General features: G+C 34.7%; 1 protein-coding gene across 1 annotated transcript in view; it reads right to left on the bottom strand.

The window, feature by feature from the left end:
* The window catches only part of UNC79 (unc-79 homolog, NALCN channel complex subunit), a 205,465-nt gene that overhangs the window by 123,390 nt on the left and 65,424 nt on the right, over positions 1 to 16,651 (bottom strand). Inside the window, exon 8 of the mRNA XM_045823781.1 lies at positions 841 to 905. Within this exon, the coding sequence (XP_045679737.1) occupies positions 841 to 905 (65 nt within the window). The remainder of the gene's footprint in view (positions 1 to 840; positions 906 to 16,651) is intronic.

The raw sequence follows: 16,651 nt of genomic DNA, 5'->3' as shown, positions 1-16,651 counted from the left end.
TAAATAAAATCTTTAAAACACACACACACACACACACACAACTCAGACCATTGTTGTTAAAAAAAAAACACAATAACCCTCCGTCTCAATGCAAATACTGGTAGTGTTCTGATGAGCATTACTGATGGTTTTTCACTATGAATATGAAGATAAATATACATACATGCAATTTTTAAAATAAACTGGCATCACACTACATAGTTTCATCATTCCTTTTTCATTTAATGTTAATCTATAAGCCTCTATCTAAACGGCGGATACTCTTGATCCACACGTCGAAGGAGAAGAGGCGGTGGTCACACAACATAATGCCCCTGAACTGTTCATTGCAAAATGATTAAATGATATTACGTGAATTTCACCTCCATAAACACGTGACAGAAAGTGAGACGGTTTGGCCCATCCCGGAGGACTGGCTGTCGGAAACAGCCGACGAGCAAAGGGAGGCCGGCCCCGAGGGGTAGGCTGGCTGTGGGCCCGTAGGACAGGGAGAAAATCTGAAGTGTGAGCAGGAGGCCAGAAACCATCAGGAGGTCAGAGGACTCCTGTGGATGCAGTAGGACATAAAATGAGGGAAAGAATAGTTGAAAAAAATCAGACAGAAAGTACCTCCTTCCTGCTGACATCTGGGCATTGTCGAAAAAGAGGACAATTTAGGCGTTGCAATTTAGGCGAGAAGAACAGATAGAACAACTAAATTATGGGAGTCCTGGAAGTCTTACCACTGTGGGGTATTAAGCTGAATTCCCTGAATAATAAATGAACTAACATTTCATTCAACAATTTGCTCCTGATAATTGGACATCTGACAATACAATACGAGGTCTCACAAAACAGTACCTTCACGGCTGGTTTGTTAATTGCGTTGTGGCATTCAATGTGCTGGCAGTGGATGGGATTCCAAGCTGTAAAGCAAAGCATAACTGATGAATATTCTCATTGAAAGTATTTGGGTCCTAGTAAAACACACAGCAGATACTTCATTTGTTTTCTTTTTCCTAAATAGAACCGTCATCTGAAGGCTTCCTAAAATAATTTTTAAATCTATGAAAAATCTTAAAATTGAGCAAAGATGTCACACATCCATCACCCATTTTCCTATGAAGGGAAACAATCTACTATAAAGTGGCATACACAACAGCAAAATATTACCTCACAGGGATATACCATTAGTAAGTTCTCAAAGGTTTTCACATTTATGGTTTCACTGGTTCCTCCCAACAACTCTGTGGGATAGGTACAGCAGATTATTAACCACATTAAACAGACGAGTAATACAAAGTTAAAAAGGTTAAGTATCTTGCTATGATCACAGCGTTAGTAAATGACAAGCTGGGACTAGAACCTGTATCTCCTGGCTGTTAACGCTCTGCTCATCTCACTGTAGTGCGCTATGCTAACCACCCTAGATTTTGGGCACCAGGAAGTGTTTCCAATTGATAACAACTGAAATGTAAAACAATGTCCACTTCCCACCCCGTTCCCATCAAATGTGGAGACTGAAAAGACGACTTTCTTGCCCAAATAAAGGGTAGCTCTCTCTCTCACATGTGACCCACAAATTAAATCTCTGATATTAGCTAGTATGCAACTCCTTAATGCAGTGTACCCACAGAGAATGAGGACGAGAACCAAGTGATCTGGGACAGAACAGAACGAGAACCACAACAAGTAATAACTATCTTCCCGATGACTCTGCAGCCCAACGCACTTGGCTAACAGTGTTCCATCATAAAAAAAATAATAGGGCCCTGGCTGGCATAGCTCAGTGGATTGAGCGCGGGCTGCGAACCAAAGCATCGTAGGTTCGATTCCCAGTCAGGGCACATGCCTGGGTTGCGGGCCAGGTCCCCAGTGGGGGCCACATGAAAGGCAACTGCACATTGATGTTTCTCTCTCTCTCTTTCTCCTTCCCTTGCCCTCTCTAAAAATAAAAAATAAAGGAAGAGAATTATATGTTTGAAAGAAAGAAATGTTTCTAAATTGCTATATTCTAATGTTATAGGACCATGATGGACTTAATATAGAAGAATTTGCAGGTGAAAGGATATTGTTACTTGGTTACATATCAAATTATAATTCAAAAATATTTACTGTTAATAATCCAGAACTAATTTATGCTCCAAATATTTTATAAAATTTTCTATCTAGAAGTATTCTAACTTCAAATATTCCACTCTCTTGTTAGATGAAGCATAAGATTCCATGTCTACTTTGGAATTCAAGAAAATATGATCAACAGAGCCATTGACCTTAAAAATATATACAAAAAAAAGACAAAAAGTACAGACCAGAAACCACTACTCTAGTAACAGTATCATATTGTTTATATCTTTAGAGAGAAGGAGGAAATGAGTAAGCAATGGATAAATGAAGAAATTATTTGAATACAAGCATTCCATAACTATAAGATTTATTTCCTACATGTGGAAAAGTCAAGATGAATATAGAAAGTAGCAACAAGTTTTCTTATGTAATTAATGAAAACTAGAGAAAAAGCGTCTTTGACCAGTACAGCAGTTGCAAATACATAGGACACATTGCCCCATTCCTTTAATCCCAAATTCATGACAGATATCACGAATCCATAACAGCATTCCTTCCTGCTGAGTCCAGAGCTGACTTTAGAATACTTCTCAAAACTGAACTCCAGGAAGGCACCACTAATCAAAACAGAATTGGCACGCCCAAGATAAAATCATCTCTGAATCCGTATATTATAAGAACATGTGCCAATCGCTTTATAAATATCAAAGAGATTTTCCTGACACTTTTGGATAGAATATTCAAAGTATATAAAAACTGCTATGGGACAGGCACAGACAAATCAGAATGTGCAACAGCCATGACACTTGATTAAAGCCAGAATATAAAGACTCCTGCTCTGCCAGAGATTAATGCTTAATATGTGGATGGTGAGGATACCCAGAAAGTCCTACTCCCCTAAACTTTTATTCCATTTTTACAGAGTGAAACTGAGTTAAGAACAAGTAGTAGGATTTTTCATTTAAGCTCACTGAATTCACACTAGATTTAAGCTTACTACACAGCGATTCTTCATTTTGGTTGTGTATAAAAAAATCACTTGTCAAGGATTCAAAAGGGTGATGCCTAGAACCCATGTGAGATCTGCCAAATCAAAATCTCTGAACATAGAACACAGGCGTTTGTAACTGGGAAGACATTACAATTGATTCTAACATGACGACACCCTACATTCCTTACCACATGGCAAGTATAATCATAACACATCTCCCTTCATTTGAAAATAAAAACTAAAATATAGCATAAAACATAGCAGAAGAATTCTGCTTCCAAATGACAGAGTAACTGGTAGTAGACTTGCCTTCCTACCACAAACAACTAAAAATAGAAAATATATATAAAACAACTATTTTCCAAAACTGGACTACAGGTAGCACAGGACAATGAGCCACGAGAGAAAAGAAATGATGAAGTGACTCCTACAATCATCCTGGCTTTCTTCTTGGAAGCTTTCTAGACCTTGATCCTAGAAGGGAAAAATATAAGCATAGTAGGTTGGTTCTATTGAGTTGAGGGGACAAAAACTGGAGTGTAGATAGGCAAGATGACATAAATTTGCTGTGTAGAGTACCAAAGAAGAGGGCCTCCAGAAATCTGAGGAGGAGTCCTTTTGGAGGGTTGGCTTTATACTAAGCTGAACATGTATAAGACAAAACTTCATTAGGCTGCATAGAGAACAACTATAGGGAATCTGTAACCAAAACAATTCTTACATCTCACACAGGGCTGGAAGATATTCAAGTTCCAACCAGCTAGAGTAGAAGAAACCCAGTGGAAACCTGGAATATTCAATAGACTCTAGCAAGTCATATCATAGTAAGAGGGTTGAACTACCATTAGTGAAAAGGCAACCCAAGGTTCACCCTAACAAAACATAAGAACAAGACTTGGAAGGATCAAGCTGATCCACCAGTACTTTGACAGCCAAAACAAACTTCAACACATTGTAACTGAAGACAACAAAATCTAGACACTCAATAATGTAATATTCACAAAGTCAAGCATCCAGTCAAAAATTACTGAACATTTAAAAAGGAGGAAAATGTAATCCATAATTGGGGAAAAACTGGTCCTTAGGAACAAACCCAGAAATTATAGAACTGAGGTAGTTTTAGCAAACAAAGACTTTGAAATAGCTGTTATAAACATATTTAAAGGAAAACATGAACACAATGAGGACAGAGATTAAAGATATAAAAAAAGAACCAAATGAAATTTCTAAACATTAAAAATACAATATCAAAAATGAAAAATTCACAAAATAGAAGTAATGGCAGATTAGACAATACAGAAGAAAAGATCAGTGAATTAGGAGACATAACAGAAACAACCCAAACCGAAATACTAGAAGAAAAATAGAGCTTCAATGAGCTGTGGGAAAATAGGAAGAAGAATAAGTATGTGTGTTTAAAAGCCAAAGAGAAGCAAAGGGAGCAGGGAGTGGCAATTATTTGGGGAAAAAAAGTGGCCAAAATGTTTGTTTTAATGAAAACTATAAACCCACAGATCCAAGAAGCTCAATGAATCTTACGCAAAATAAAAGCAAAGAAAATCACACCAAAACTCATTAAAATCAAGTTGATGAAAACCAGTGACAAAGAGGAAATCTTAAAAGCAGCCAGGAAAAAAAGACACATTACTTACAGGGGAACAAAGATAAGAATGATCGCTGATTTCTCGTCAGAAACAATGCAAGCCAGAAGACAATGGAACGACATCTTTAATAGGCTGAAAGAAAAAAACTGTCAACCTAGAATTCTATACCCAGTGAAAATATCCTTCAAAAAATGAATATGAAATAAAGACTATTTGAAGACAAACACAAGAAAAGAGAATTTATTGCCAGCTGAGTTTCACTACTAGAAATGTTAAAGGAAGGTATTGAGGCTGAAAGAAAACAATACTAGATGAAAGCTCAGACCTACACAAAGGCAAAAAGTGTCCTGGGCATGGTAAATATAACTAATAAAAGACTTTCTACTCATATTAACCTGTTTTTAAATGATGATTTATTGTTTAAAACAAAAATAATAGCCATGTGTTGTGAGACAAAAAGGATGGGATGGATTTACCACTGAATTCTATTACCTATTTATATGTAAGCTAGTATAATATTATTTTAAGGTAGACTGTAAAATTGAAGGTATATATTTTAAACCTTAAAGCAATTCTTTAAAAAAGAAAGTATAGCTAACAACTCAATCCAGAGTTAAAATGAAGTACTAAAAAATAATTTGCCCTAAAGAAGGCAAGATATTAAAAATGAAAAGGAATCAAGAATGGATGAAATAAATAGAAAACAAGTACAAAATGATAGGCTTAAACCCAACTATATCTGTAGTTACATTAAATGTAAATGGCCTAAAAAAATAATTCTATTACATGTAAATGGTCTAAAAGGTAGAGGTTGTCAAATAGTACTTAAGTTTTTCAAAACAAATGATTCAAATATATGCTGCCTGTGAGAAACACTTGAAATATAAAGATAGATATGTTAAAAGTAAACAGATAGAAGAAGTTATGCCATTATATAATATATTACTATCATGGCACTAGCAAATACTAATAATAAAAATACTGGAGTGTCTATGTAAATATCAGACAAGTACTCCAGGACAAAGCATATAACCTGTAATAAATAGGAATATTTCACCGTGATGATAGTCTATTCACAAAGATGACATAACAATCATAACCATCTGTGCATCTAATGGTAGAGTTTCAAATTATGTGAAACAAAACTGACAAAACTAAAGGGATAAATGAGTCCATAATTAGTGTAAATTTCACCAATCCTCTTTTAGTAATTCATAAAGCAAACAGACAGAAAATCATGAAAAATAGAAGACTCGAACAACATTCTCAATAAGTTGACCTAATGACTCAACCACTGTGGAATAGACACTATTTTCAAAGGTATATGCAAAGTTTACTAACATAATATTCTGGCCCATAAAATAAGCCTTAAAATTTTATATAGAGCAACAGCAAAGAGTATGTGTCCTGACCACAATGAAATTAAGCTGGAAATAACAAAAGCATATCTGGAAAGTCACCAAATATTTGTATATTTGAAAAAACACACTTCTAAATAATCCACAAATCAAAGAAGGAATCATGAGGAATATTTTAAAATATCCTGTATCAAAGTACAATAAACTCACAGCATATCAAATTTGTGGGATGCAACTAAAGCAATGCTTAAAGGGAAACTTATAACTTTAAATTCTTATATTAGAAAATACAAAAGATGCAAAAAATGATTTATGCTTCTACTTTAATAGGACAGAAAAAACAAATTAAACTCAGTGTTGCCTGAAGAAAGAAAATAAAGATAAAAACATAAATCGACAAAATTGAAAATAGAAAACCAATAGAGAAAATTTTAAACCAAACATTTGTCCTTTGGAAAGTTTAATAAAATTGATAAGTTCTCTAGCTAGCCTAATGAGTAAAAATATAGAGAAGAAAAATTACCAATATCAGAAATGAAAGGTAGGACATCACAGAAGATGCTACAGACATGCCGATGAGTTTGATAAGTCAGATGAAAATGCCCACATTCCTCAAAAATCACACATTACAAAATCTGATTCCATAAAAATGAAATTTAAATATCCCATAACTATTAAATTTAATACACAATGTAAAACATTCCCATGAAGAAAACCCCAAGCCCAGGTGGATTCACCAGTGATTCGACTAACTATTTAAGAGAATAAATAATACAAATCCTACATAAATTCTTTCAGAAAATAGAAGAGAAGGAAACATTTCCCATCTTACTTTATGAAGTCAATATTACTCTGTTAAACTAAACTAGATGAAGACATTATGATAAAAGAAAGCCAAATCAGTCCTGGCTGGTGTGGCTCAGTGGATGGAGCACCAGCCTGAGAACCAAAGGGTTCAATTCCCAGTCAGGGCACATGTCCGAGTTGTGGGCCAGGTCTCTGATTGGGGGCTTATGAGAGGCAACTGTTTTTCTCTCATACTACGTTTCTTTCCCTCTCCGTCTCCTTCCCTTCCCTTCTTTCTAAAAATAAATATTTTTCTAAAAAAATAAAAGAAAGCTAGATCAATATCCATCATAAATATAGAAGCAAGAACACAATAAAAATTAGCAAATTAAATCAGGCACTATAACACAGCTGACAACATAGAATTTATCTCAGGAACGCAAGGTTAGTTTAATATTGCAAAGCAAATCAATGTAATGTATCATATTAATGGAATAAAAAAAGGAAGTCATATGATCATCTCAAAATGTATTTAACCAAAATAGGAGAAAATGCATTTGACCAAAACTTACATTCACTCATGATAAAAACTCTCAGCCAACTAAGAATAGACAGGGCTTCCCTCAATCTGATTTAAAAAAAAAAAAAAGCATATGTGAAAAACCTGCAACTACCATAGTATTTAATGGTGAAAGCCTTAATACTTCCTCCCATCAGGATGGGGTAAAAAACAAAGATATCCACTCTCAGTACTTTTATTCCATACTGAACTGGAGATATGAACCGGCGCAATGAGAAAAAGAAACAGAGGAAGGAAAGGGGGAAGGAGGGAAAAAAGGGAAAAGAGGGATAAGAGGGAAGTAAGGAAGGAAAGAAGGAAGGGAGGGAGGAAGGAAGGGAGGGAGGGAGGGAGGGAGGGGGCAGGGTAGAAGGCAGGCAGGCAAACAGGCATATAAGTTAGAAAGAAGAAAACATTTTAATTATTTTTATTTGCAAGAGGGCATAATCACGTACACAGAAAATTTTGAGAAACTTACAAATAAGCTACAAAAACTAAGTAAATTTAGCAAGGTTGCAATATAAAATCAATATTAAAAAATGAACTATGTTTCTTTCTAAATAATGGCAATAAAGAAGTTGACTATTACATTTTAAACATTATTTACACTAACACTCAAAACTGTAAGATACAAATATGATTAACAAAATATCTACAAGACTTGTACACGAAAAGCTAGTGAACATTGCTGAGAGAAATTAAAGTAGGCCCAAATAAATGACCACATGTGCCATGATCATGGATTGGAAGGCTCAATAGTAAGTTTTTTCTAAAGATACCAATTATCCCCCAAACTAAACTACGTATTCAATGTAATCCTAATCCAAATCCAAGCACATTGTTTTGTAGAAACTAACTAGCTGATAGAAAAATTTGCATGAAAATGCAAAGGTCCTAAAATGGTCAAAATAATTTTTAAAAAGAACCGGTCCTGATCATTTATACTACATGATTTCAGCTTCACTATAAAGCTGCAGTATTCAAAACAGTGTGATACTGGTGTAAGAATAGACACTGGTGTAAAATATAGGGTCTAGAAATAGACCCATGCATAGGAGGTCAATTGGTTTTCAACAAAATAGTCAAGGTAATTCAATGTGGAAAAAGTAATTTTTTCCACAAATTGAACTGGAACAATGGGCTGTCCTAATGGGAAAAAGTCAACCCTTACCTTTCACCATTATCAAAAATTAATTACAAATGAATCATATACTTAAATGTAAAAACTATAAAACTTTTAGAATAAAACACAGGAGATTTCCTTATAACCTTAGGAGAGACAAAAGAAAAAATGGGCAACTTGAAATTTATCAAAAGGTGAAATTCCTGCTCTTTGAAATACTTTGAAAATGAAAGTCCCTGATGACAGAACATATTCACAATATGTGCATCTGACAAAGTCTCCTATTTTGTACACATAACAATAGACGAGCAACACAATTTGAAAAATAAATAAAAGATTTCATTGAGAACTTCCCAGAAAAGATAAGCAAATGGCCAATAAGCACCTATAGAGTTGCTATCATTTTTTATCAGAGAAATGCAAATTAAACAACCTGATTCTACTACGTGGCGATCAGAATACCGAATATTAAAAAACAACCGACACTCCCAAGTGTTGCTAATAATGCAGAACAACCGGAACTCTCACACATTGCTGAAGAGAGTATAACAGGGCACAACCACTCTTGAAGAACTGTCTGGACATTTCTTTTAAATTAAGCATGCCCTTACCATAGGATCCAGCATTTTCACAATGAGGTATATATCAAGAAAAATAAATGTGCATCATTATAAAAAAATTGTATGAATGTGTATAGCTTTCCTCATAATAGGTAAAAATGTTCATCAAGAAGTGAGTGAATAAACTAACTGTGAGATATCCAAAAAACAAAAAGCGATTCAACATTAAAAAGAAATGAACTACTTCTACATCAACACGTATAAATCTCAGAAACGTTATGCTGAGTGAAATAAGCAGACATAACAATGGTATGTACCATACGACTCCATTCATAAGAAATCCTAGGAGAGGCTGATAACGAATCTATCATGACAAGAAGCAGATCAGCGGTTGCCCATACAGGAAGGGGGGCGTTTGTATGGATGGACTGAAAGAGAAATCAGAAATCTTTGTGGGGTGATGGAAGTGCTCTACATGTCCATTACAGCATTGGTTACATTAGTGTCTAAATTTGTCAACAATGATGAAACTTTGCTAAAAATGGGTCATGTTATTGCATGAAAATTATACCTCAATAAAATTGATTTTTAAAAGGAAAAAATTCAGGATGATCCAAATAGATACTTCAAAGAAAGAGAAATATCATAGTAAAGCCTGAGAAAGAAAAGTATGTCTGAAAATTACCTAGTCTGTGAATTAAAAAATTTTAGGGAAACATGTAGCATCTGCACCATTGTGCAAGAACACACGGCCTCTGTAAGAGCAGGAGCAGAAAAGCATAAAAATTCAGGGTGAGACAGGAAGCCAACAGAATGAGATAAAAATGGATTTGGATACGAAATGTGAGTGTGAGTACACTATCATGAAAACAGCAAAACTAGATAGAAACCCTCACTCAAAACAATAAATAGAGCTGATTTGGGGGGAAAGTTAAGTTACAGAATAAATTAACCTAAAAAGCTAAGACTGTAAAGGAAAAGATAAATGGAAAATGTATGCGGAATAAAACACAAGATAATAAAATAAAATGTGGAAAATAGTGGTTATAATAGCTACACAGTACATAAAACAAAAATCTGACCTATAAATTATAGGTATTCCTCAGGAAAAATATTGTTTCTCCAAAACAATTTGAAGAAAGCAGTAATTTAAAATTTTATTAATAAGAAATTTCCTGAAAAAGATTGAAAGAGGACCTAAATTTTCAAATTAAAAGCACTCTTTACATTATAGGCAAAAATCAATGAAAAGATATTCATATATAGAAACATTTAAAAAAACTCTTTTTTATAAATAAGTCTCTAAATTAAAAAACAAAAGGGATTCCTATGATTGACAGGCCCTTAGCCAGACTAACCAAGGGGAAAGGAGAGAGGGTCCAAATCAACAGATTTGTAAATGAAAATGGGGACATTACAACTGATACCACAGAAACAGAGAGGCTTATAAGAGGCTACTGTGAACAATGATATGCCCACAAACTAGACAACCTGAAAGAAATGGAAAAATCCTTAGAAACATATTGAATACAACTTACCAAAACTGAACCAGGAATAAATAGAAAATATGAATAGACCAATTATAGCAAAGAGATTAAATCAGTACCCAGAAATCTCCCAATGAAGAAAAGCCCAGGACCAGAATACTTCACCGGTGAATTTTACCAAACATGTAAAGAATTAATAACAATATTCTCAAACTGTTCCAAAAAACTCAACAGGAGTTAACACTCCCAAACTCAGGTTACTAGGCCAACACTATCCAGTTTTCAAAACCAGAATAGAGCCCTGGCTGGTGTAGCTCGGTGGATTGAGCGCGGGCTGCGAACCAAAGTGTCGCAGGTTTGATTCCCAGTCAGGGCACATGCCTGGGTTGCAGGCCATGACCCTCAGCAATCACACATTGATGTTTCTCTCTCTCTCTCTTTCTCCCTCCCTTTCCTCTCTGAAAATAAATAAATAAAATCTTTAAAAAAAAACAGAATAGGATATTAGTAGTAAAGAAAACTACAGGTCAATATCGCTAATGAATACAGATGCAAAAAATCTCAGTCAAACACTAGCAAACCAAATTCAGCAGCACATTAAATGGATCATTCACCACGATCAGTAGGAATCATCCCTGAAAGGCAAGGATGGTTCAACATGCACAAACTGATCCATGTGATATACCATATTAATACTATAGAATGGAAGAAAAGACTCATGTGATCATCTCGATAGACCCAGAAAAAGTTCTTGACAAAATGTAACAGCCACTCATGATCAAAATGCTCGACAAATTAGTCATAGAAGAAACATATCTGAATATAGTAAAGGCTTTATACAACAAGCCCACAGGTAACCTCGCACTCAATGGTGAAAGGCTGAGAGCTATCTCCCTGAGATCAGGAACAAGACAAGGATGCTTGCTCTCACCACTCCTAGTCCCCATAATACAAAGTCCTAGCTAGAACAGTCAAGCAAGAAAAAGAAACAAATGTTATCAGAATCAGAAAAAAGAAGTAAAATTATCTCTATGTGCAGACAACATAGTTATACAGAGAACATCCTAAAGACTCACACCAAAACACTGTTAGATCTAATCAATGAATTTAGTAAAGTTGCAAGATACAAAATCAACACAAAAATATCAGTAACATTTCTATACACTGACAATAAATTTTCTAAAAACAAAATAAAGAAATGAATCCCATTTGCAATAGCTACAAAAACAATAAAATACTTAGGAATAAATTAAATGAAGGCGATGAAAGATTTCTACTCTCAAAACTATAAGACATTGATGGAAGAAATCAAAGAACACACAAATAAGTGGAAAGACACCCCATGTTCATGGATTAGCTAAATTAATACAGTTAAAGTGTCAGGACTACCAAAAGCCATCCACAGATTCAACAGAATCCTTACCAAGAGTCCAAGGACAATTTTACAGAAGTAGAAAAAGCACTCCTACAAATTATATGGAATCACAAAAGACCCCATTTAGCTAAAGAAATCCTGAGAAAGAACAAAGCAAAAGGCATCACACTCCTGAACTCAAGTTATACTGTAAAGCTACTGGCATAAGAAGAGACAAATAGACCGATGAAACAGAATCAGGAGCCCAGAAATAAACCCAAATGTACATAATCAATTAGTATTTGACAATGGAGCAGACAATACTCAACGGAGAAAAGACAGTCTCTTCAATAAGTGGCGCCACAGTAATGGGGTATTCACAAATAAAAGAATTAAACTGGACCGCTCTCTTACACCATTCACAAAAATTAACTCAAAATTTAAAGACTTAAATGTTAGATCTTAAACCATGAAACTCCTAGAAGAAAACGTAGGAGCAGGTCTCTGTGACATAGGCCTTGGTAATGACCCTTTTTTATATGATACCTAAAGAACAAGCCACAAAATAAAAAAATAAGTGGAACCACATCAAACTAAGTAGCTTTTGTCTAGAAAAAGAAACTGTCATCAAAGTGAAAAGAAAACCTGTGGGATGGGGAAAATATGTGCACATATCTGAAAGGGGTCATGTGCAAAATATATTTTAAAACTCTTATAACTCAATATAAAAAAAACAAATAACCAATTAAAAATGGGCAAAAGGGCCTGAACAGACATTTTTCCAAAGAAAATACACAAAAGGCCAACAGATACATGAAAAGATATTCAATATCACTAGTCATCAGGAAACTGAAAATTAAAACCACAGTGAGATATCACCTCATGCCTGTTAGAAAGGCCATCATAAAAAGACGAGAGATAACAAATGTTGCAATAGATGTGAAGAAAAAAACCCTAGTGCACCGTCAGTAGGATTGTAAATTGGTTACAGCCACTATGGCAAACAGCATGGAGGGTACTAAAAAAAATTATAATAGAAATGCCATATTATCCAGCAATTTCTTTTCTGGGAATATACACAAAGGAAATGGAAACAGCATCTCTGCGCCTCCACACTCACAGCGATATTATTTGTAATAGCCAAGAACGGGAGAAGACCTGGGTGTCCATCCGTGGATGAAGAAGTTGTGATGTGATATATATAATGGAATATTATTCAGCCATAAACACGTGGAAATCCAACAATCTGAAATAACATGGATGGATCTTTAAAGCAATATGCTAAGTGAAATAATTCAGGCAGAAAAAGACAAGTACTATATGAATCACTTTTATGTGGAATCTAAAAGCAAAAAACAACTCATAGAAAAAGAAATAAAAAATGTAATTACCAGAGGTGGAGGGTGGGGGCGTACAAATGTCCAGTTATAAGATTAATAAGTGCAAGGGATGTAACGTACAACAAGATGACTACAGTTAACACTGCCCAGTATGATACATAGGAAAGCTGATAAGAGAGGAAACTCTGAGTTCTCATCACTAGGAGAAAACTTTTTTCTTCGTTGTTTTCTTTATATTATAGTATATAAGATCATGGATGTTAGCTAAACCTATCACAATAATCATTTCACGATACATGTAAATCAAAACATCATGCTATATGCCTCGATACATACAGTGATGCATGTGAATTTTTTTCAATAAAACTGGGACAAATATTTTAAAAAGAAAGTTTCGATCAAATAGAAAAAATTTCAGAATAAACAGACAAAAAGCGGTTTACCTTCGAAAGAGTACAGCTGTCAAAAAATTGACAGCTGACTTGCCAATAGAAAAAATAAAAATGAAAACATCATGAGAAACCTTCAAAGTATGGAAAGAAAATGACTCTCAAGCTAGAATCTGACATACTGAGAAATTATCTCTTGAAAAAAACAGCTAAGCCCTGACCTGTGTGACTCACTTGGTTGGGGTGGTCCCGCAAACATAAAGGTCACTGGTTCAATTCCCGATCAGGGCACCTGCCTCGGTTGCAGGTTCGGTCCCCAGTACACAGTGTGCAACAAGAACTGATCAGTGTTTTTCTCTTATATCAATGTTTCTCTCCCTCCCTCCCCCTCTCTCTAATAAATAAATAAATAAAGTCTTTTTAATGAATAAATAAAATGATGGCAAAACAAAGACATTTTCAGATAAACACCAACTGAGAAAATTTGTCCCCAGTAGGGAAAGCACTAAAAGAATAGAAAGGGATATTGTTAAGAAAAAAAAATTAAATCCCAGATAAGAGCTGGAGATATAAAAAGGAAAAAGAACAAGAAAAAAGAAAATCTAACAAATATTAACTGCAACGAACAATAATAATTATGTTTGTGAAATTATGAAAATTAAGCATAACATGGAAGTCAGGAGAGGGTAAAGGAAGTGAAAACCTCCAGTCTCTTACCGGAGAAGGTAAAAGGGCTGTTTTGCACTGGCCACCAACAAGGCTGTATGGTGTAATCTCTAGGCTAGTAACTAAAAGAATACAAAAGACAGAACAGCTCACTAAGAAAAGATGGAACACTCAATCAGTGCAAAGGAGGCAAAAAAGAGAGAAAAAGGCAGGAGAAATAGAAAGTGAATAGAAAATGGATTTTTAATCAAATATACCAGTAATTACATTACCTACGTGGAGTAAGTACTTCAATTAAAAGGCGAGTGTTGTGAAAATTGGCTTTAAAACACAGAATGATATGCCGCTTATAAGAAATTCACATGAAATATATGAATATAAAGTTGAAAATAAAAGAGAGGAAAAGTTATGCCAGGCATTCATAAATCTGATGTAGCTATTAGTATAAGACAAAGTGGATTTTAGCACCAAGAAAAGCATTGCTAGAGATAAAGACATGCATTTCATCACGGCAAAAGTTTCAATTCACCAGGAAGATACTGCATTCTGAATTTGTACGCACTATTAATATAGTCTCCACATGTATCCAAGCAAATATTAATACAACGACAAGGAGGAATACACAAATCTATAATCACAGCAGGAGATTTTAACATTCCATTTCTGGTAACTGATAAAAGAAAGACAAAACCCCAATAAGGATGCAGAAGATTTGAACTACACAATTAACGAATTTTATTTAATTGACATATATAAAACACAGTATCAAACGACTGCAAAATACGAGTTCTTTTAAAGTACACAGGAGCATTTACAAAAATGACCACAGGCTCAGCTCTGAAGAAAGTATAAAAAGCATCAAAGGAATGAAATAATACAAAGTTTGTTGTCTGACCACAGAAGAATCGAGCTATAAATCAATACAAAACCCTGCTAGGAAAATCCCCATATGTTTCTAAATTAAGAATCATCCTCTTAAATGGCCCAATGAGTCAAAAATAAAAACATAGAGGAACTTCGAACTCAGCGTGGCACGGGAGGTGTTAGCCAGTGCAACAAGGCAAGAGAAATAAAAAGCACAAGAATTGAAAAGGAGACATTAAGCTGTCATTCAACATAATATAACTGCATACATGAAAAGTATTTTTGAAACAAAACTACAGTAAATTATTAGAATTTAAAATTGATCTAGCAAGGTGGCTGGATATAAGATCAATATACCAGAGTTAACTGCATGTCTACGTATTAGCAACAAGGAGGTAAGAAGTGTAACTTTAAAAAGATATATCATTGACAATAACATTCAAAAATAAAAACCCAGGGACATACTACATGTGAGACAGGCAAGGCATCGACACAGAAAACAGCTCCGAGGAAAACTGAAGTGAGTCTAAATAAGTGGAGATGTCCTATGCACATGGGTTGGAAGACTCAATATTATAGAAACATCAGTTCCCCAGATGGAGCTATAGATTCAAGGCATTCTCAATACAAGTCTTAATAATTTCCAGGTATGTTTATGTGTGTTTAACTTGATAAACTCTTTAACTGAGCAAATAGCTGAGAATAACCAGGAAGAAGAAAAGAAAAAAAGAGGAGAAAGAACAGAAAGAAGAGAAAGCAGGGGAGATGAGAAAGAGAAAAATAATTACAACAAGGTGGAAAGACTTGCCCTGGAGGATATAAAATTTTATTATTAAGATACATTAATTCAGACACTGTGGTATTGAGAAAAAAAATACATCAGTTGAACTAAAGAAAGAATCCAGAGACAGAACCATCCTTTAAAAAGGTACTACAGACCAGTAAGGAAAGGGCATTTTCAATAAATGATGTTGAGTCCACTGGCTATCCACAAGAGAAAATTTTGGCATGTACCTCACACCATACAGAAAAATTAATTCTAGATACATTTAAATGTAAAAGGTAAAAAAACTATTCTGATGAAAACAAAGAATATTGTCATAATTTTGGAGTAGGGAACGATTTTCTTAGATAGGATATAAAAAGCCATTTAAAGAAAAAGATTTGACTTCTAGGAATTTATCTGAAGAAACCCAAAACACTCATTCACAAGAACATATGCACCCTATGTCCACTGTAGCATCATTCACCATCACCAAGATTTGGAAGCAGCCCAAATGTCCATCAGTAGATGAGTGGATTAAAAAGTTGTGGTACATTCACACAATGGAATACTGCTCAGCCGTACTAAAAGAAGGATGTCTTACCATTTGCAACAGCACAGATGGACCTGGAGAGCATTATACTAAGTGAAATAGGCCAGTCAGAGAAAAACAAATGCCATATGATTTCAATCATATGTAGAATCTAATGAACAAAATGAACTAAGCAAAACAGAGACAGACTCAGAGATAGAGAGCACAC

The sequence above is a fragment of the Phyllostomus hastatus genome, unplaced genomic scaffold, assembly GCF_019186645.2.
Source record: "Phyllostomus hastatus isolate PE091 unplaced genomic scaffold, TTU_PhHast_1.1 phas_scaffold_501, whole genome shotgun sequence".
In the NCBI taxonomy this organism is placed as follows: Eukaryota; Metazoa; Chordata; class Mammalia; order Chiroptera; family Phyllostomidae; genus Phyllostomus; species Phyllostomus hastatus.
Note: the sequence above shows the minus strand (reverse complement) of the source record. Positions and strands in the feature narration are given on the sequence as shown.